Source organism: Nothobranchius furzeri, chromosome 7 (genome assembly GCF_043380555.1).
Source record: "Nothobranchius furzeri strain GRZ-AD chromosome 7, NfurGRZ-RIMD1, whole genome shotgun sequence".
Classification (NCBI taxonomy): domain Eukaryota; kingdom Metazoa; phylum Chordata; class Actinopteri; order Cyprinodontiformes; family Nothobranchiidae; genus Nothobranchius; species Nothobranchius furzeri.
Window position 1 is genome coordinate 69,751,530 of NC_091747.1, and position 22,242 is coordinate 69,773,771.

The following is a 22,242-nucleotide window of genomic DNA, read 5'->3' on the forward strand; positions in this document are numbered from 1 at the left end:
GTGTGTGTGTGTGTGAGGAGGTCAAATGTTTCCCACCTGCTTAACACAGCCGTGGTGTTGTTCATTAACATATTTAAGCATTTATTTGCTATTCTGATCATTCTGACACTGGGAATAACTTTCTCAGTCAGCAGGTTTGAAACTGGGTTTTTGCAGCTCGCATAAAAGAAAAAAAAACAGATTTAAAACAATAAAATGATGTTTGGGTCAGTTTGAAGTCATTAATAATTATCTTACAGCCTTTATGCTAAGAAAAGGAGCATCCTGCAGGAGTGATAGACTAACTGCTAATCTGAGAGCAGCCTAGATTAAAACATACTCCTGTTTTGAAGTTTTTAACACTTGAGTGATTCCAACCCTGTCTCAGTCATCTCCATCATTCCATGTTTTTTTTCTGCAGGAGTCACATTTAGCTGCTGGTGGTGATAAACGTGTGTGAATAAATACAGAAAGCAGTGGAATTAATCATGTGATGAGTTTAATATAATAAAGAATATTTTCAGAATGCAGCAAAAAATATCTGGTGTTGGCAGAGCTCAGACTAGCCGTTAGCTCATCAGGCCTGAATGGCGACATTCAGAGGAGGAAACGTTTGTTTTGTGTAACGCTTTTCAAGACAAAAGTCACACAATGCTTCACAATCGGACGTAATTTTCACTTTAGAAGTGGGGGGGGACACGGGGGGGGGGGGGGGGGGGGTATCTTTACAGTATGCTCTAATGGGAAACAGACTTCAACACAAACAGTTGTTTTCCGCTTGGTCCTAGAGCTCAACCAGTGTCAATTTAATATAGCATAATGTTGTTTTTGGATGGTAAAAAGTGCAGGGGTCAAAACTTGACTTTGGAAAAAGTGGGGGGACATGTCCCCCCTGTACCCCCCCAAAATTACGTCCATGCTGTGGTTACATTTGAAATGTTCCGACAAATGATTGTAAAAAATTTTTTGTTAAGTTGAAAAAGAAATCGTATAAAATCAGCTGGTTTCATTTTATCTAATGATCAGCTGATCTGAAACTCAAAAATCCGATTTTTTCTCCCCGTTCCTGAACGCACTGTTTACTGCCAAGCAGCACTAAAAGAAAAGAGTCGTTGGACTCAGGTGAGTTTTTACTTCTAGAATCAGAACTTTTCAGCTTAATCAACAACAACAATAATAATAACAATAACTAGTATTAGGAATACATCAGAGTAGGAGAGTAGTGGCAGGGCGGAGCTGAGCAGAGATGGTAACTCGTCCTGCTGCAGCTCTAGGTGCTCGGCTCTGGCGGGACTCATCTGCCTATCCTGGAGCTGACCCCTAACCCCACTGAGGAGACATCTCCCTGCAGCTCCTAACAGCATCAAACAGAAAAACACATTTTTGTTCCAAATCGCTTTTTCCCAGTAAGAATCTCTGTGTTTGTGTGCCTAAAGGCTCAACTGACCTCTGACCTTCTAAACATCAAATCTTTACACGCATTGTTAATTTTCTCGGCTCACAGCCACCTGTCAGAGTTAGGAAACTGTGTTCTGATGTAGGATCTGAAGCGTTGTGGTTAGCGCTGGTGAAGAGGCTGCGCGGGATTACCACGGTTATGGTTCTTCTGGCCGTCTCACCCTGACAGCCCAACCCCGTCAGCCTCGGGGGCCAGTGGCGCCCAGGATGACCAGCCAGGAGACTCGCAAACAGAAAGCAGGAGAAGACATCTTGTCTCATAGGAACCAAACTTCCAGAGTAAACAGACTGTAGGTGATGTCTGAGACGAGCTGGAAGGGACCCGTTTCCGGTCCAAGGAGGTGGATGTGTGATGCTCACAGCAGAGGAGACAGGGTTAGATAATGGCTGGACGCGAGACAAAGGTCTGATTTACAGCTGATTATCGACGAGGAACAACCGCTCTGTCAGCAAACGATCAGACAGAAACGTCTTGTTTGAACACTTCGCCGTTCCCCACCCTTCACCAGAAACAGCCCTCTCAAGGGGGAGCAGAGAATTTTGGTCCTCTGCTGCAGGAAACTGTAAACCCGGTTAGTTCCGATCACCTTCATGCTCAGGGACGATACGTCAGCCGCTTTGCCACAACATCCGTTCACACACGAGGCTCCTGAACGTAGAAGTGGTAGCGCCCTGCCAACTGTGTCAGCTCAGGGCCATTAAAGACGTATGTGCACAGGAGGCATACATTCAGCCGTCCAAGTCTGTGGCAAATGGCTTACAGTCTGATTGTTGTCTCTGAGCAGACCCGGTTTGTGTGGTACTGCTCCCAAAGCCGTCAGGCCCGCCGCCTATTAAGACAGCTGCTGTGAGCGGCCATTGTTCAGCGGGCCGCGGCGGGAACCTGACAGGCCAAAGAATCCTCATTCACCCTAAAGGCTCTTTCACTGTTGTAGGGCTGAATGGGAACTGCCAGCGTCATCCTCCATCCATGGCATCTTTATGGCATAGCTGACATACACACAACACACTCTCATCACCCCCCTTTAGCCCCGCACTGTATGTCAGCTGGTGTTCTCACATCCATGAAGACATGTAGGAGGCACGCACACACACATGCACCTCCCTCATGCACACACACCTTCTCTCCTATCAGACCTAGCTGGTCACAGCCAGGCCCTTTTACAAACTCGTTCATTATGCGCTCTCAGTGTGGGGTGGAAGTGCTGCAAAGGCCCGAGGCTGTGCAGCATTCGAGGTGTGTGTGTGTGTGTGTGGGTGGGTGGGTAAAAGTGTGCGCACACACATGAAGGCTGAGAAGTGCTCCCATGCTGCGCTGCCTAACGAGAGGGCAGGTCAGCCATTAAACGGGCACTAATGCGGGAAATTGGAGGCCATTAGGCTTTCCTTTGTTGTTGTGGCTCTGTGTGACTCTTGAAAAAGGGAGGGGCCTTATTAGCCCCCATGTGCAGGCGGAGTGAACGTATGAACCGTTTAGCTCAGCTGCCGTTCAGCCAAAGGCACACGTGTAACATGTGTGTTAAAATAGCAGCCTCTTTCAGTCAGGTGCACTGACGCCAAAAGTCATCTTAAAAACTTAATTTATGTTATACCACGTTGATGGTTGAAATGTACACTTTGGGATAGGGCTTCCACAAGCGATCGACTTTTCACCAATTATTTTGGCAATTAGTCGACTAATCAGATAGGTGTGACTCATAGCACCAGCTACTCTGATAGTAACATCCGTAGCTTCCAACTTGAAGTGTTATATTTTCGGGGTAGGACCTAGTTTTCGTGTTCTTCGTAACCTCAGCGTGACCAAGCATTTAAAAAATAACAGATAAAAATGTTTCCTCAGTGAAGAACCTAAAGAGCTGTGCAACTTGTAGAAAAATGGAAAAGAAAATGGCAAATAAAGGCTGGTTGCTGAGTTGGTAACAAAGTCATTCGCTGAAGAGAAACGCTTGTTTAACAAATGTAACAAATGATCAGTGTTTGTAACGTTACAGCAAACAGATGACTCATTAGTGAGGACTATCAATACAGTTAGATCACTGCTAACGTAAATGGTTGCAGCTAACTAACCAACTAGCTAACTGGCTTCAGCACAAAGTGCCTCCTCTTGAAATAAAACATTGTGTTTGTATCATTACACTTAACAACGGATGCCCGATATTATCAACAAATATTAGAGTTAAAATGTATTATCAGAAAAAATCAGTCTCAATTTTTACTCCTTTAGTGACCCAACTCTTATATACAGGGTATCTGCGGGTCCTTAAAAAGTCTTAAATTTGCTTTTCCAAATTTAAGGCCTTGAAAATCCTTAAAAAGGACAAATAATCCTTAAATCCAGTTTCCAAAGGTCTTAAATTACCAAAGACCCAATAAACAAGAATCTTTTATTTCTATAAAATTTTCGTGAATTTCTAGTTAGTGTTCAGCATTTTTTGTGTACGATATTGGCGTAAGCGGAACCGTACACGTTCAGTTGGTTGTGAAAGGGGGCTATTTTTAGATGAGCACATTAGCTGGTTAAGCTAGTGGGAGCTTGCGCCATGGGGAAGTGCAGTTTTAATGGTAACTGGATGGCTAATCCCACATTTGCGACATGGTTAGCACCGGTTCCAGGCAATAGCTGGAAATTATAGCTTAAATTTAATTTTAAAAATAGCTTAATTTTGGTCAAAGTGATCTTAAAAAAGGTCTTAAAAAGTCTTAAATTTGGCTCCCTTAAACCTGCAGATACCCTGTATATAGCATGCAAGTATTATACATCACTCTTCGGCTTAATCTCTTCTCTCTCAAAATGTCAAAATAAGACAGATCTGAGATTTAGATTTAGAGATATTTTAGTTTTATTTGGTACAACTTGTGAATAATTAGAAATGTGCCCTGTGTAGCTAGCCAGCTAGCAAAAGAACCAAAACAAGCACAACAATCTTCACACAAGGCTTGCTTTTCATAACTCAAAATCTTTACAAATGTTTTTGTCACCATAACCACATACACATGACATGTACTAATGGGAATAAAATCACCATCACTACTGTTTATATTACAGCTAGCAATACAAGTAAGCTCTCACTGTTGACGTTAGCAGCTACGTAGCAAAGGCGACTCGCTCTGTGTCGCTGGTCGCCACCTTTTAAGATGTTTGTGAATCATCGTCATTCTCAAGTTTCATGTTTATTTATTTATGAAGCGCTTTCCACACCCATAGAAGATGACTGAAGTGCTTTACTTTATAAAATAAGACCATAGTGCAAATAGAAATAGAGATAATGATAAAATATCTTAAAACTTTAAAATTAAAAACTGATTAAGAGGCTACACAAGTAGAAACGCACAAATGATAAAAAGCTAAAAGAGACGAAAGAAAGAGCTGATAGGTAATTGTCATGTTCTGGGGGAGGTGTCTAACCCAAGACATGCAGAGTCAAACTCAAGACACAGAAGGATGAGAAAAAAAAATATGATTTTATTTGAAAATGGGAACTAAAGACGCACTGGGAATTCTAGTGGACTGGGAACGGGAATGCAGCGTTTTGAGGGGAGAGCAGAATGAGATGAGTCCTGAGGTGTAAGTCTAAATTGGAAGGTGCAGAGTAGAGACTTACTGGGTTGTGTGGGAATAGGGCTGAGGGGAAGGTAGTGAGCCGGGGTGTATGCAACGGGAGTTCCAGAGCTGGAGAGGGAGCGTGGGAACGAGAGAGAGAGCGGGTCAGTCAGGATGGATGGATGAACGTGGCAGAACGAATCCGAAGTCCTATGGAGTTGTGGTGGGAAAAATCCTGATGTGTCGAGACCTGAGGTGAGTGAGCAAAAATACAAAATCACACGAATCCAAAGAGTACGAGAGTATCCAAAAACCTGATGTCGAGACGAGGGCTGGAAACTAACAGTAGCAATCATCCGGCGTCGAGCTGCGTTCTCCATCCATCTCAAATAGTAGACCAGCTGATTGCTGACCAGGTGCAGCTGTAGCTCCCTCTCCTGCAAACACACACTCAGAGATAGGTTGGTGAGAAGGAGTACTCACCCCTGCTGGATGACAGTAATAGTAAATCCCTAAAAACTAAATGCCTGCTGAAAAAAGTGTTTTTAGTCTTGACTTGAAAGTGGACATGTCTGTTGTCAGGCAGGTCGTTGGGAATTTTGTTCCAGAGTGAAGGAGCCAATTCGGTACTTTTTAAGGTACCGACCGAATTCCACAGTACCGACCGAGCACCGATTCACGTCGTTTCAAACGGTGCCTCGTTTCGGTACCCGTCCTTCAAAACGAGAACTTGCCAAGACAGCTGCGCATGCGCAAGAGCGTTATGTCGTCGGTCGCTGCGAGCCAGTTGTAAACAGAGCAGCACGGTAGAAAGAACGCACGCTAAAGCTTGGGTCCACTTCACTAAATGTGATGGGTAACTGGGTGATGATGAAACCAGCGACAACGATCTAAGTGAGACATCCTCATCTTAATCTGCTCCGGTAGGTAAATATAATTAGCTTGATATGTTAGCTTCCGTTTCGCTAATGGTGCGTTCGCTTTCTCCTCGGAACTCCGAATTCCCGACTAGAAGAACATGAACGCGCTCTAAAGTTTGAGGCATCATCGTTTTAATCTGCTCCAGCAGTTAAATAAACTGTTTAAGATAACGTAGCTTGATATGTTAGCTTCCATTGCTACCATTGTTATCAGCTAATGGTGCGTTCGCTTTCTCCTCGGAAATTCTAACTTCCCAGTAGGAAAAATCAAATGAAAAAAGACGGCAAAAGGAATGAAGATACACAGTAAATTTAGTTCACAGTAAAGATGTTTGCTTCAGTTTAATTATCAGCTTATAAAACTACAAGGACGATGTTAAAATACAAACAGTTGAATGTTATTTATCGTGATATTTATCAAATATGGTTATATATTGAGAAAAATATACATTTAATTATAAAAGAGAATTAAAAATATTAAACACTCAAAAGTATCGAAAATTGGTACTGTTAAGTACCGGTATCGATTCGTAGGTACCGGGAATTAGTACCGGATTGATTCAAATGTCAAAGGTACCCATCCCTACCTCCCATTGGCTCGTTGGATCCCCGGAAGAAAATGAAAATGAATACAAATCAACAGGGCTAAAAGATCTATTTTCTAATCCACTTTGCCTTAATAAGGTCCTGGATCGCTGTAAGTGCAGCTAACTTCAAATCCTTCCCACAGGAGGAAAGAACCACCATAAATCTGGCCATGTGGTAGCAGCTACGCTAGGAGAGAGGTGATTATAAATGCGACATGCCGATGTAGTTATGCTAATTACAAACTTTTACAAGCTGATAAATCTCAAAGTACGTGATGGCATGTTCGAAACACACATCATTACTTTTCATTTAAATTGCAGTACAAACATTTGCGATCCAGGGCCTAAGGCTAAACGGATTAGAAAATAGCGCTTTTAGCCTCGTTGACTTGCATTCATTTTACGTTCTTCCGGGGACCCGTGAGCCGACCGGAAAGGGAGGAGACTTAAGCTCCCTATTATGTTTATCCTTCTTGTTTGCTATTAAAGCTAATCAAACAAAAACATCTTCAGATCAGGATTCAACAAAAATTGGAAATCTTCATCAGCCTTTAAAACTAGAATCGGTACGTCACACGCAAAAAGCAAGAAAAAGCTTTAAAAAAAAACCTGAACGGTATCAACATTAAGTTGATTTTCCAGCTAAATCCCTCCAACAAGTTCTGAAAGCTGCTAAATTAAAGTTTGGGTTTAAATATTAACCCTGCTGCGGTGTGGAGGGACGTCTGGCATGAGGAAATGGACCCTCCTCTGCTCCTCTGCTGGTGTTTATTTTAGTTTTCTATAAATCCACAGCTTAACAGTAACCTTCACTCCCATGCTAAGGGTTTGATGAGCAGTCCCGGCTTGGTTCCCACAGCTCTTTTGCCGCATCAGTTGGATGCTCAGGCTACATCTTATCCCCCGCTGACAGAACGTGCGCGCTTGCTCGGGGAGATGCATAATTTGCTCAAATCTGAGAAAACATCCGAGTGCTGAATTATGAAGTAAGAACAGGACAGATAAATGAGCCGCGTGTGTGATCTCTAGCAGGAGTTTGACAGCGAATGGAGTGTGTTCACTGGAAATGGAACTTTGATAATCCTGCTGAATATTCTGTGTGTCGTGTTCCCACCAGCTCAGCAACGGCACATTTACTCTCAGGTTTTACACGAGTGCATGCTCCTTTATTAAACATACACTGAAGCTTTCCCTTCCTTAGTGCTGATGGAGCTCCAGGACTTAGCCGGGGGTCATGGGAGACAGAAACAAAGGCTAACGGGCTCAGAGGGGGACGCTGAAGCTGTGCGGCTAATTGGCTGTAATAAATAAGTTAGACGAGCCAGATTTAATCCGTGCAGCAAGCGCCTCACTTTTCTCACTCGCCTGCACCCCCACGGCCTCACGGCTTTCTCAGGAATCCGCTCAGACAGACTCACCCTCGCAGTGAAGCAGGCGTCTGAAACGCCACCCTGAAAGAGCCCCGCTTCACTAAGACTTTACAGGTGACCCGACGCAAGAAGGGACGTTTTATTTTGAAAAAAGCTTTGGAATATTTTGTTCCTTTCCTTATCTAAACTCAACCCCCCACATCCTGTTTGAATGTGTTTACATGCTGAAGACAAAAAGACTCAGATGACTACATTTAGTTTATTAGACTTTGTGAAAAGTGTTGAAACACAAATTATACCCAACACAAAAGTGTCATCAGCATCCTTTAAGTTGCTGCTTTCTCATGCTCGAATCAACACACATTAATTATATTAACCACAGATTTATGAGGCTGTAATTGATGATGAGTCACATGTAGTAGTTATGTCTTCATTCATCACACAGAGAAGTTTCTTTAGTGGAGAGGGAAAGTGTGCTTTGGACAAAACTGGAAAATGACTGAAAGATTTTATTATTATTATTATTATTATTATTATTATTATTATTATTATTATTGAGATGCATATTTTTAATAATTTGGTCAACTAACAGAAGAACAAACAAAGATTTATTCTTTCTGATTTTACATTCCAGACACCAGGGATGGAATTTTATTTCCTGGTTTTACTAAAACTTTATTTTGTAAGAACTCATTTGACAGCTGTGTGTTTACAGTCAACAAAAATGTAATTATTTTAACTTTTTCCACTTTATTTATCCTAAATTAAACCTCTTTAAACCACATTAACTCAAACAATAGCCTTTAGTGAGATTCTGTTGATCAAAAACAGATTACTCTCTGAAATATTTTGTACTGTAAAAACAAACAAACAGTGTTTTAGCAAAAAGACGTGCAGCAACAAATTATCTGGTGAGGAGATTTTTATCTAATCTGAGATTCAGAAATTCAAAAATCTGATTATATTATTGGCACCTTTGCCGAGCAGCATTAATAAAATCGGAGTTGTCTGTGAACGCATCATTAGCCCAGCTAATGCTAATCTCTGCAGCAGTTAAAGATGGTTTCTCTTTAGTTTTTATGTACTAGATGAAATGGATGTCAGTGAGCGCAAGATGTATTAGATAATAATAATAATAATAATAATAATAATAATAATACCTTTGTATATTTGGGTATTTTATCTTCTCAACTGAAAACATTAGAAGGTATTTTTTTGTATCTCTGAGATTTTTGTTCATTTTCAATTTTATGAGCTTTTGAAAACCTAAGTGCAGAAATATGAGTGTTTGTGATTTTTAGTTTTTCTTTGGACTTTGGCAGCTTTTTCCCACCAGTACCAAACTGGGGAAGAATGATTTTATTTATTGAACAGTTCAGGAGTTAAAGTTTAGAGTCAGGCCCGTGAGTCCACTTCTCTGCATTTTGGTGCTTTATTAAGACTTTGTTGATCGATTCAGGATTTGTTGGAAGGACTCAGACATTAAAAAGCTCCAGACATGTTTTTAATTATTCTTTGGACACAAATCATTCCTGTTTAAAAACCAAAAGAGAGGAAACCTTTTAAACGAAGACAATTAGGAGTTAATGTTAAGAGAATGAAGCTATCTGGTTCTGTGTCGGGTCTGTGTAGGTGGAGGACAGGATGTGTCCGCCTGTCTTTCAGGAACATTTAATACAGCTTGGTGTGATGTTAAGTGGGTTTTGATTATGGATGGATGATTTCTGGACATAGTTTAGGCTAAATAATACACAGAGGGTTTTATAATTCATAACACTTCTGGACATTTTTGCACCTAATTGCTGGATTTTATTCCTAAATTAAATAAAAAACACTTTAAAACATGGAAAACGCAGTTAAAACATGAACTAAGAATTAAAAAAAAGGAAATTAGGTAATATTTAAAAAGATAAAGAACCCTGAGTCAACTTTGGCCTTCAGTTGTAGCTCCAGGTTTTTAGCTCCTGCTGGACCTTTTCCTTCTTTGTAGTCGTGAGTTGTAGATCTGTGCATCACACACACACACACACACACGCACGCACACACACACACACACACCTTTATCTTAAATCAGTACAGCCACATTTTGAACACACGGTTTTTGAATCATTTGAACGATAAAACTGGCCTTTAGGGGGCTTGTTTGAGCTCAGAGCTTGCTTCACTGGTGAGGACGTCTACATGACACCCTGTGTGGCTGAGCTTAGGCAAAGTGGCTCTCACTCGTCCCCGTTATGAGACACAATAAGCCGATACACAACCAGATCTTTACTCTCACACCTCCTCTGCCCTGCAGCACAGCAGGATTATTGTCTCTGAGCAGCGTTTGGAGCTCTTTGTAGTGTAACAGAGACGCGTCTGCAAGTCTGAGGCTCACCGCTGATCCTCAACCAGCTTCTCACCTCACTAAAGCCATCCCTGTCACCTGCAGGCGGAGACGGCGCTGCCCAGACGTGCCCTGGAGCTCACAGCGTTCCCAGGATTAGCTCCAGATTTTCAGCACGTTGAGTCCAATCACCCAAACGACTGTTTGAATTGGAAATAATTCAACCCAAAGTGGTGGCGTATAACCTCCGTTGGGTTAATAACAGATGATTAGGTGATGGAATGCCTCTAACAGGACATTCTGCTCACTTTCAGCCCTCAGTTTCTATGAGGCTGTATGCAGACACACCTGTATCAGGTTGTAGCTAACTGTTTCCCGCAGGTGGTTTCCACCGGTGTCAGGATGAGCAGGTGTACGAGACCATCAGGAGTCACCAGCTTAAGACAAACATTTGGTTTGTGTCTAAGGCCTAGTCCACACGTAGCCGGGTTTTTTTTAAAACGAATATCCGCCCCTCCAAAAACTTGCATCCACACCACCTCGTTTAAAAAAAAACTGTCCACGCGTACCCGGATAAATACGTTGTTAAGGACATGCCAGACCTGTAGGCGGCAGTACTTCCCCCGTTCTTAACCTCGTCCTTCGTCTGTGGTCTTCCGCAAGGAGCAGTAATTCCTCTTGCAAAAACAAACAAGCAAAAAGCGCTTGGACGATTGATAAAGCGAGCGCAGCTCTGAGGGCATCCATGCTGTCGGCTAGCGTAAACACAGGTCGCACACGTGATGTCAGCATTTTTTTGTCGCGGAAAGTGACGTTGCGGACCTTAAAATTCCGGTTTTGTCTGTCCACACGCAGACACCCAAAACGGAGAAAACGCAGATCTTCACTTTGGCCGGAGTTTTTAAAAAGATCCGTTTTCATGTGAAAAAACTCCGTTTTCGTGTGGATGACAGGCCAAAACGTAGAAAAATATCTACGTTTTGGCAGATCCCCGGCTACGTGTGGACAGGGCCTAAATCTAGAATTAAACGCGTCAGGAGTGAGCTGAAGGTCTAATGCCCTGTTGTGTTTCTGGGTTTTAGCTCCATGACTATGGAAGTATAACAGTTTCACCAGAATATGCCTTTTTTTACACATAAAATTTTTGACACTGAAAACGTATTCTTTGTAAGAATTTATTTGAAAAAGTTTTTATCCGATTTCTACTGTCCCTATAAACACTCCAAACAGGTTAAAAGTCCATTTATTCTTTTTTCTATCAGTGTTTGGTTTTAGGAATTTTGTGCATGAAACAAGCAGTTTTAAAAAGTGCCCATTTGTGATGTCACAAGCGTGGAAATTAGAATGGAAACACCTCTCACATACAAGAAAGAGCTGCTGCTACAAGCTCCTCAGGGTTATTGGAGCTTCTTAGCTTGTAGCAGCCTGAATGAGGGATGGTTGGGCGTGGCCAACAACCGCTTGTTTTCTTAAAGTGTCAGAGCCCTGAAACGGCCCTTTCCTGGAAGGAAAAAACCTCTAAAGTACGCTGTGGTTTCCATGAACTGTGATGAAATTTTGGATACTGAGGCTGTATCATAGCTTTGTCTTAAACTAAAATGTTCTACGGTTTGTACAGAACATACACAGAGTTCTTTGCACGGAAATCTTTTCACAAAAAGCAATTTCAGCTGTTTTATTCTTGACATTTTTCTTTCTGGGAAATGATGAACATCTCCTTTGCTCTGCCTCCGGCGACTGTGAAGCGTTCGACGGTCCGACCATGGTTGGGGTTACTGTGGTACTGCGTGAACTCTCTTCGGGCTATTGATCATGTAATACATATGTAGCCAGCCCTTAACGCTACACCGTAAATATGTTTTTGTGACCAGGCTGTAAACATGTTTATTTCTTCTGTGAAAATGGCATTTTTAACATGGGAGTCAATGAGGATTTACTCACTTCTGACTCCAGCCCCTAGTGGATGATGGTGGAACTGCAGTTTTTGCCACTTCCTTGTTTGCTTCATATCCAGAACTGAATTATGGGACTTGGGTAGGGTGACCATACGTCCTCTTTTCCCCGGACATGCCCACTTTTCACTCTCTGTCCGGGGCGTCCGGGGGGTTTCCTACATTGATCAAAATGTCCGGTTTTTCATCCAGGAGCAGGGATCGAATTGTGGGGGGCTAGATATCTTTCAGGGAAAGATCTAGTTTCTGCCTACATTACAATATTTATGGACTCTCAGCGTAGCGGGATTATGTTGAGTGGAGAGGACGCAGAGCGCTGCTCGCTGGTGCGCCCCCGCTGCGTCTGGCACACGATATATTCTCAAAGTGGCGCAACAAAACATTATTATTAACACATGATTGATCATATCCGTTTATATCCTCTGGTACTCTGTCTTTTAATCGTCCCTGACGTGCTCCGCTCATCGTGTGCTGCGGTGATTTCATCTCACTGACGCTGTGTCACTGACGCAGCATCGAAACGCGCTCCGCTTTGCGGTCAGGAGATCCCTTTGATCTGCTCAGAAGTAACTGATGAGGTGAAAAAGTAAGAATCCAGGCAGCAGTTTTTCTGGAGAGTTTAGAGGAGATGCAGGAAGATGAGAGACAGACAGGACAGGAAATAGTTAAATAAAAACAAGAAAACAAAGTAAAATGTAGGTAGATCTATCTCCACTACACGTTTCTACCTGTATAAAACAATAAGTTATACACATGTAATATTTATACATCTGATACAATTCAGATCACCTTCAACACTCAGTCACACACCCAGGGCCGTTTCAAGGTATTTTGGGGGCCAAGGCAAAATGACCCCCCTCCCCAGAAGTCTGTGTGTAATTCCTACCGTGTCCAGGAGTGTTAGTTATAACCCCTCAGACATTACTGACATGTTCTAATATTGTCCGACGAAAAACATCACACCGTCATACACGCCGTCTCATCTGCTTCTTTTCTAAACTCACAAAAATCTGTCCGTAACAAAACCATCTGAAAGCCACTATTTGTGCATTCTCTGAAGGTTTCCATGGAGTCCATGGCAAACTTATGTTTTCATTGATCCTTTCATCTAATCTCACATCTGAAACAAGCATCCTTAATAATCTGTGCACAGGAAGCGTACCGATGCTGTAGTAAAACAAAAGGTATACAGTAATAATGTCTTATTAATAAAACCTTGTCGCAGCACTGAAGCAGTGAAAAATTAGATGTTGCAATAAATATGCAAAATATTTACATATGAATTGTTTTAGGGCCCTTTTGTTGGCAGAATCTGACGTTGATTTTAGCTCTTCACCTGGAAAAGAAATGGGCCCCAACGTGGTTTGTGTGGTTTTGCCATAGTGTGACGTAGGGCTAGGCGACAAATTGAAAATGTACCATTATTGAAATTTTTGACTGTTGTCGAGATAATTATTCCCATGTCAATAAATATGATAATAAAAAATGAAAAGATGTGTGTAGGTTGACATAATTCATGTCCCTTTAAGAAGCTGTACCACCTTGAGTCACGTAAAAATGTGACTCAGCATAATACACGTGACAGCCCCATCTAGTGGAGGGGGGGCGGGGGGGCTGGGATCCTGTTTCCCCAGCGAGAGCAGCCAGCTACGGCGCTCAGCCACTGTAGCCACAGGTGGGAGGGAGATCTTGGGAGGAGCGCAGAGCACATTGACTCCTGCAGGTTCATGACCTCGCCAGGCTGAAGTCCACCAATCCGAAGGCCGGGGTTTTCACAGCATCTGTCCGCATTCCTTCGTGGGGGTTTGTTGTTAGCATCTTGAGGCTGCTCTGGCGTCAGATTCTGATAACAAGACTTTGTTTGGGTCAGGCTGAGATAATTTTCCTCTCTGCCTTCAGTCTTTACTGATCATTTCCAGTCCTTCAGTGAAGCCAATTTAGGTTTTTGTAAACTTGTCCACACCGTCCGGTGACCCTCTCCGAGATGGCATCCATTTTGCGCACTAATACCGGTATCGCAGCTAGAACATTGTCCAGCTTACGATTCACCTCGAGTAACATCCCAGTCAGTCTGTGAGGTCTCCACACGGACGGTGCTTTCCGTGGGTGCGGGTCGCCCTCCAATTGCTCCCGTCTTCCCAAATTTCCAGAAAACAAGATATCCTCCCACTCCAATCAGAAGAAATCCAGTGATCATCAGGCCAAACATCCACACGTCTTCGACGTCCTCAATGGACAGCTGGGAGAGGCATACGAACTTCCACGCCTTCCAGGAATCCAGCATATACCCCGCCGGGTGTGTCCCCTGCTGGCATGTAGGAGCCCCCTCCTCCGTTCTCATCGTTGAAAAAATCTTATCAATCGCGTTGAATGACCAGTTTATCAAATCCATAGTTAAAAAGATGGCAACAAAACACCTGTTATTGACTGAGCATCAGTCCTTAACTCTATTTCTATGAACAGAGGCTGTTCTGGAAGCTATCTGTATGAAAGTAATACTTTATACATTTTACACAGAAACACATCTCAAAATGGCAAAATAACAGAAGAACTCAAATACTTAATGCAATTTTTTTTATTTAAGTTTTGGGTTTTAATTGTTGCATCTCTAATTAAACTCCAGCTGCTCCACTAGACAGAAGACAAGCGAGTCACTGCCGACAAAACCTGGATCTGCTGTGTGTGTTTACTCCATATACGTATTAGATATTGTAATGAGGTCCTTGGAGAGGAGTTACAGAGTCTCCGGGGTTTAAACAGACACATAAATTACTTTTTAAGTGAACTGTATGTAGACACATGTCAGTGAGAAGGAAGCTGAGTTAAACCTTCAGCTTCCTTCTTTATAACCAGGGTACCCAGATACACACACACACACACACACACACACACAGACGTTAATAATGCATGAATTGTTCTGCTGTGCCGGTTCTGAAGGACTCGCGTCCTGGACAGCCGGCCTTAATGAAGTTGGGCATGTCTTGTTCCCTCCGCTGCCTAAAGTCATGAATAAACATCATCCAGCTAATTAAACCCGGCCATGGCAACTTTACGTGCCAGTAAACAAGCATTGGAGAGGCGTTTCACACGCGCTTTCACTCCCCACAGAGGGGTGGTGATGCCAGGCCTTAACTTTCTGTTTGGTACAGTACACACACACACACACACACACACACACACACACACACACACACACACACACACACACACACACACACACACACACACACACACGCGCACGAGAGAAGAGGAGAGGACCCCGATTAAAGGAAAAAGTTTGGGAGGAGATGAAAACTTTGCCCTTGTTATCACCCACGTAGAAATGAAACTCTGCTGTTTCTGAATCAAAACACTTTATTTTGCTATTTTAACGTCAATTCAGTGCAAAAAAGCAAATTTGACCAAACTGCAAGAGAGGAGCTTTTCCAAATGTGTCAATATTGTGTTCGAAGTGTATGACATGCTCTAATTTACAAAGCACGTCATGCTCTGAGCTCAGTCTGAACAACCAGGGCCGGCTCTAGGTAATTTGGTGTCCAAGGCGAGACTGCCCATGTGTGTCAACCCCCCCACCCCCACCCCCACCCCCCGCCCCAAGTCCACCCACCCACTGCACATTGGAAAAAGCAACTCCACAGTTATTCCTTAGTTACTAATTTTTTATTTTAAATATCTACACAGCAACTCTTTCAAGTCAACAGCCTGAAGAATAAATGTTCTTTAGCCATTTGTTTATTTAATTATATTCTTTAATTGGGCTCATTTATTTGAATATACAGTGGATATTAATTAACTTACACCAGATACATCTTAGTCCCATAAACAACCAACGAAACACATCAAAACAATAGCATTACTACCATAAAAATAAAAATACTGCAATTCAAGAAATGATAAATGACCTGCATGGTGATGAGCTACAAGGCAGCCACAGCTGTACTGGTTACCAGTGGCAGAGGTGAGGCTGCGGAGCACAGGCTCCAGTCCCAGGAGGATTTTATTACGTTTATTGTAGAAATGTTTGTCCAAGGGTCAAAGTTTCAAGTCTTGCTTGAAACTCACACACACATATACTGAGCTGGGGAACAAGAGGCTGGAGCTACAACTAGAGGGGCTGAGGATGACTGGATGACACAGGACCTGGGAGGAATGCTTTTGAAGGGCTACAACTTAAGACACATAACAGAGATGCAGACAAAGGACACATGAGGGCGCTAAGAGAACACAAAAGGGAATCTAGAGAGGGATGGAGAAACATTAGGAGACACATGGGGAAAGACGCAGATCATGACAGTAATTCCTTTACAATCGGAGGTAATGTCAAAGTTCATTTGAGAAATGGTGGAGCTGTTTTGGTTTAACTGTGACAATAATAATCTGTACATTGTGTGTGTGTGTGTGTGTGTGTGTGTGTGTGTGTGTATGTGTATATTTCTGATCCACTCAGGTCCCTCCCAGCGGTACTCTGGATTTTGGACAACTTTAGTATGTTCTCCGGCTATGAACTTAACTTGAATAAAAGCGATCTGTTTCCGATAAAAAAAAAAAAAAAAAAAAAAAAAAAACTGTGACAATAATAATCTGTACATTGTGTGTGTGTGTGTGTGTGTGTGTGTGTGTGTGTGTGTGTGTGTGTGTGCGCGTGCAGTGGCCATGTTTAGTAGGTGAACCTCCATTGAAATTCCTCTGCTGGTTCATGGGACGTTCTGTAGCATTGACTAACCTTGTTTCCTCCGCTCCATGCTTCCTCCTCAGCCTGCAACTGTAACCTTCATGCCAGGAGGTGCCGGTTCAACATGGAGCTCTACAAACTGTCGGGGAGGAAGAGTGGGGGAGTCTGCCTCAACTGTCGGCACAACACAGCTGGTCGTCACTGCCACTACTGCAAGGAGGGCTACTACAGAGACCTGTCCAAAGCCATCTCACACCGGAAGGCCTGCAAAGGTACGGAGGTGTGTGTGTGTGTGTGTGTGTGTGTGTGTGTGTGTTTTACAGGAATTACTGCTTTCAAAAATCCATGGATGGAAGTTTTTTATGTGGCCGTGTTTTCATTCCTGGGCCAGTCTACTTCTATCAACACAGATGAATGAGAAGGGGTGGGCGTTCCCTCATCGACGCCGAGTTATTTGGTTTAGTGTGAGGCAGGGAGAGAGGATGACAGGCCGGGCCAAACAAACAGAGCCGAGGTGTGAAGTGATCCCCGTGTGGTTCTCAGTCAGGAGAGGCCGATGGATCAGCCGCAGGACGGAGACGGGGACAGAGTCAGGACGGGGAAGGTGGTGGGGGGAATGAAAGATGGGAGAAGGAAGGGTGGCGGGAGTTTGGGACACACCCTCACACAGGTGTGCTCACAATTCACCTCTGAATGAATGGCCTGCCACCAGTCTTCACCGTAGCTAATAAGGGTCAAAGACAGGGGGGGGGGGGAGGTCTGAAAAGAGGGAGAGTGTTTTCTCACCTCTGCTTATAGCTGCAGGGAAACATAACAGGAGCCGAATCCCTGCACAAACAAGCCGAGAGAAGAGCAGGGCTCATGCCACCTCCTGAGGAAATATTAGCCGCCTGCTGACAGTTTAAGCCTCGGTTTTCTTTTATCACTCAGCAGGAAGTAAATAAATAAACCGAGCCATCCGTCAGTGTGACGGGCATCGTGTCTGAACAGTAAAACGTCCATAAAACACCACGAGGAATGTGCCGCTGCTGCAGATGACACAACGGTTCGATTCAGCTCCACCGGAGACTAACCTGATGAGCGTCATCTGTCCCCTCTCACCCTTTAACGTGGACACGTCCCCGTGCATCACCCAGCATCGCCCGTGTTTGTTAACTTCCTCCCATCCTGCAGCTGTGTGCAACCCAGTTCTTCAGACCCCCCCCCCGGTCTAGCGGGTGACTCAACACCTTTGTGGCTTTGGGCCCATTCTCCTGCCGACTAGGAATGCAAACACACATTCATCACAACGAGACGTATCGTTAACCCCCACCTTCTGCTGTGTTCAGCTTCTTGTGAAGTTGGACCACCTTTTGGTTTATTTTTGTCAACTGAAAACTTTTTGAGCCCCGCTCAGTCTGTCGTTGTTGTTGTGGTGTCCTTGGGCAAGGCACTCAACCCACCTTGCCTGCTGGTGGTGTTCGGAGGGACCGGTGGCGCCGGCAGACTCGCCTCTGTCGGTGAGCCCCAGGGCAGCTGTGGCTACACTATAGCTAAACGCCACCAGGGTGTCAATGTGTGTGTGAATGGGTGAATGACTGATTGTGTTGTAAAGCACCTTGGGGGGATCCAGGACTCTAGAAGGCGCTATATCAAATACATTCACTCATGATTGATCATCATTAGCTGTTATCATGTGCTACATGTCCTTTCTCAGTGGCCTAGTGGTAGAGTGTCCGCCCTGAGACTGGGAGATCAGGGTTCGACTCCTGGTCGGGTCATACCAAAGACTTTGAAAAAATGGGACCCAATGCCTCCCTGCTTGACACTCAGCATTAAGGGGTTGGATTGGGGGGTTAAACCACCAAATGGTTCCCGAGCGCGGCTGTGTCTGCAGCTCACCGCTCCCCCAGGGGATGGGTCAAATGCGGAGAACAAATTTCGCGCACACACCTGTGTGTGTGACAACTAATGGGACTTTAACTTTAACTACATCTATGGGAATAGGAATGGGTACCTTTCACTTTTGAATCAATTTGGTACCAAATCCCGGTACCTACGAATCCATACCAGTACTTAGCGGTACCAATTTTTGATACTTTTAGTGTTTAATAATTAATTGTGTTTTTTAATTTATTATTTTTCGCACTTTATATATATATATATATATATATATATATATATATATATATATATATATATATATATATTTGATATCATGATAAATAACATACAAAGTATGTTATCATCATAGAGTACAACATTCTTCAACATGAGAAGTTTTAACCACATCTGTTTCTAAATGATACAAAATAAAACCTAATGATGAGGAGACCATGTATTATAAACTATAAATGAAGCTGAACAGACTTCTGTACTATACAACGGTGTGTATTTTAATACGGTGGTGTTTCACAAACTAAAACCCAGTTTCATGGACTCCTTTTCCTCTCTTTTCGCCTCTGGACAATTTATATTATTAACTGAAAATAAACTGAAGCAAACATCTCTGCTGTGAACTAAATTTACAGCGCATCTTCATTCCTTTTGCCGCAAACTGTTGATTTTTCCTCTTCGGAAGTTGGATTTTTCGAGCACAGAGGAGAAAGCGAATGCATCATTAGCTGCTAGCAACGGAAGCTAAACTATCAAGCTAATGCTATCTTAAATAGTTCATTTACCTGCTGGAGCAGATTAAGACGATGGTAACTTACTTAGAACACTGTCGTTATCAGCCTCACCCAGTCACCCATCGCATTTAGTGAAGTAGACCCAAACTTTAGCGTTTCTACCAGCGTTCGTTCTACCATGCTGCAGGCTCTGTTTACATCTCGCCCGCAGCAACTGACGACATAACGCTCTTGCGCATGGGCTGCTGTCTATCTCGGGAAATCAGGTATCGAAACAAGGCACCGTCTCATATCACGTGACTCGGTGCTTGGTCGGTGCCTAAAAAAGTTTCGAATACGGTACCCATCCCTACATGGGAATGTCCATCGAAGTTTGAGAGGTGCAAAAAAGAAAAAAAAAACAGCTCTTTTTTGCAGAAAGTGGTAAAAAGTAGATATTAAAATGAGTATTTTAATTATTGTGGTAAAATATTGCAATAATTAATTGGCCAATTGTAAAAATATAATAATAATAATCTGATACTGCTGGTGTGGACGCTGGTAGTAAATTAATTGCATGTAAACCAATTAACAGTGATGCAAAGGAAGGGAGGGTGGTGGAAATCTACAACAGATCAGACAGCTGATATGACAGGAGACCACATTAAAAGACAAAGTGAATCTGCACGAAACAAAGACAAATGTGGAAATGCATCAGACAACTCAGACAAGATGTTAGCAAACCTCAGATGATTGCGTCACGAGAAGCCAGGTGAGAGAAAAATGTCGCCTGCGAAGATCGCTGACACGTGGAGGAAACGGATGTGGAGCATGAGCTTCTGGATGTATGGGACTGGCTTTCTTGTTGCAGGAGCTCCACCTTGAAGGAAAATGTTTGTGATTTTCTTTGCATTTTAAAACCAGAATCTATGAGGTGACATCATTAAGGAGACAAGGATGAGATTTTGAAATTTGGATGGATTTAGCTCCCGTTCCTGCTCTCCCTGCCCTTCTGGAAGGAGCTGAAACCCACGCCTCCGTGCACACACACAGCCTTGTAGCGCTAACCAAGAAGCATTGTTTTTGGTACGTACCTGCTCAGACACACCTGTTCTAACTGCTGAGTTAACTTCTCAGCCCTCATCAGGTTCTACAAGAACTGCTTACCACTTTTTAATCACGGAACGGAGCGGGAACAGGACCGGGATCTAAAATAAAAAAACACATGGAGGGTTAAACCAGCAACTAGACAACCAAGGTGAAAGCTGAGGAAAGGGTAATCTTGCTGAGCCGGAACTGTGGATGGATGCGAGGAGGAGGTAGGTCAGATCTGGTCGGTGGTAGAGAGGGATGAGGCAGGTGAGGTTTGGCTGACGGGTATCCAGGGCAGGTGGACGGCGGAGAGCAGGTGGCCTGGGGAGATGAGTGACGATGCTGAACACACACTCCAGGGAAGCAGAAGCTCAGGCTGAGATCCGGTGGTTGATCTGAAGGCAGGACAGGTGATTAAAACAGAACGAGCAAGACGAGCGTTCAGGAATTTACTAGAGTTCAGGACGAGGCTGGAGGCTACCCAAAGTGAGAGCATCAACCGGCGCTGGTGTGTGGACACACCAATCCTTAAATCCCCTGGCCTTACTGAATCAGCGCAGCGGAGCCTCTCCGACACGCCCACCTGCAAAGAGGCTCAGAGGAGCAAAACAGCAGAACCATGACAACTACAGCACCTTTACACGTAGCTAGCTCATCCTGATACCACGTGTGACTGCTTCCATTTATAATATGTTTACAGTTTTAGACTTGTCCCATTAGTGTTCACATGTATATGTTTTTGCACCTTAAACTGGCTGTGTGCAAAAGATGTGTGTGTGCGTGCGTGCGTGCGTGCGTGTGTGTGTGTGTGTGAGAGAGAGAGAGAGAGAGAGAGGGCGAGAGCATAACATTTATTTTAGCCATGTTATTTTATTTAACTACATCCTTACGTGAGCTGCCTTTAACGGTAAATGATAAATGACCCGCACTTGTATAGCACCTCTCAGAGTAAGGCTTCCAAAGCGCTTTACACTACAGTGTATCATTCATCCATTCACACACACATTCACACACTGATAGTAAACTTAATGAGCACAAAGTTAATGCAATCGTAAAACCGTGCAATGACAAAAAAAAAAGTCTTGAACCTAAGGATATTTATTAAGTAATGCATGACTAAGCAGACACCACCTGGCCCTTTGTCCTAACCTTAAGGACACTTAATGGTTATCAACATTGGGAACTTTAATAAAAAGGTCCTTTGTTTAATAACACCTAATAATACACTAACGTTAATTAGGAGACTTATCGTAAAGCGTTACCGATATTTTGCTCGCCTCTCATCAGGGTATTGTGCTGTTGAAGCACGATTTTGCGATTTTGAGGCCCTCTTAGTTGCAAAAAGATTAAATTAGTAGGCACAGAAGAAATGAACAGCCTCTTAACAATGGAAGCAGCCTTCTGCAGATGCGCACATCTCCTTTTTATGGATACAGGCCCTGTCCACACGTAGCCGGGGATCTGCCAAAACGTAGATATTTTTCTACGTTTTGGCCTGCCATCCACACGAAAACGGAGTTTTTTCACATGAAAACGGATCTTTTAAAAAACTCCGGCCAAAGTGAAGATCTGCGTTTTCTCCGTTTTGGGTGTCTGCGTGTGGACGGACAAAACCGGAGTTTTAAGGTCCGCAACGTCACTTTCCGCGACAAAAAAATGCTGACATCACGTGTGCGACCTGTGTTTACACTAGCCGACAGCATGGATGCCCTCAGAGCTGCGCTCGCTTTATCAATTGTCCAAGCGCTGTTTGCTTG

The 22,242-nt window shown here is 43.4% G+C and overlaps 1 protein-coding gene across 3 annotated transcripts in view; it reads left to right on the forward strand.

Moving 5' to 3' along the window:
• ntn1a (netrin 1a) overlaps positions 1-22,242 on the forward strand; it is a 109,825-nt gene that overhangs the window by 45,502 nt on the left and 42,081 nt on the right. For all 3 annotated transcript variants that reach the window (XM_015954455.3, XM_054751795.2, XM_054751796.2), the window contains exon 3: positions 16,889-17,077. In XM_015954455.3, coding sequence (XP_015809941.1) covers positions 16,889-17,077 — 189 coding nt within the window. The remainder of the gene's footprint in view (positions 1-16,888; positions 17,078-22,242) is intronic.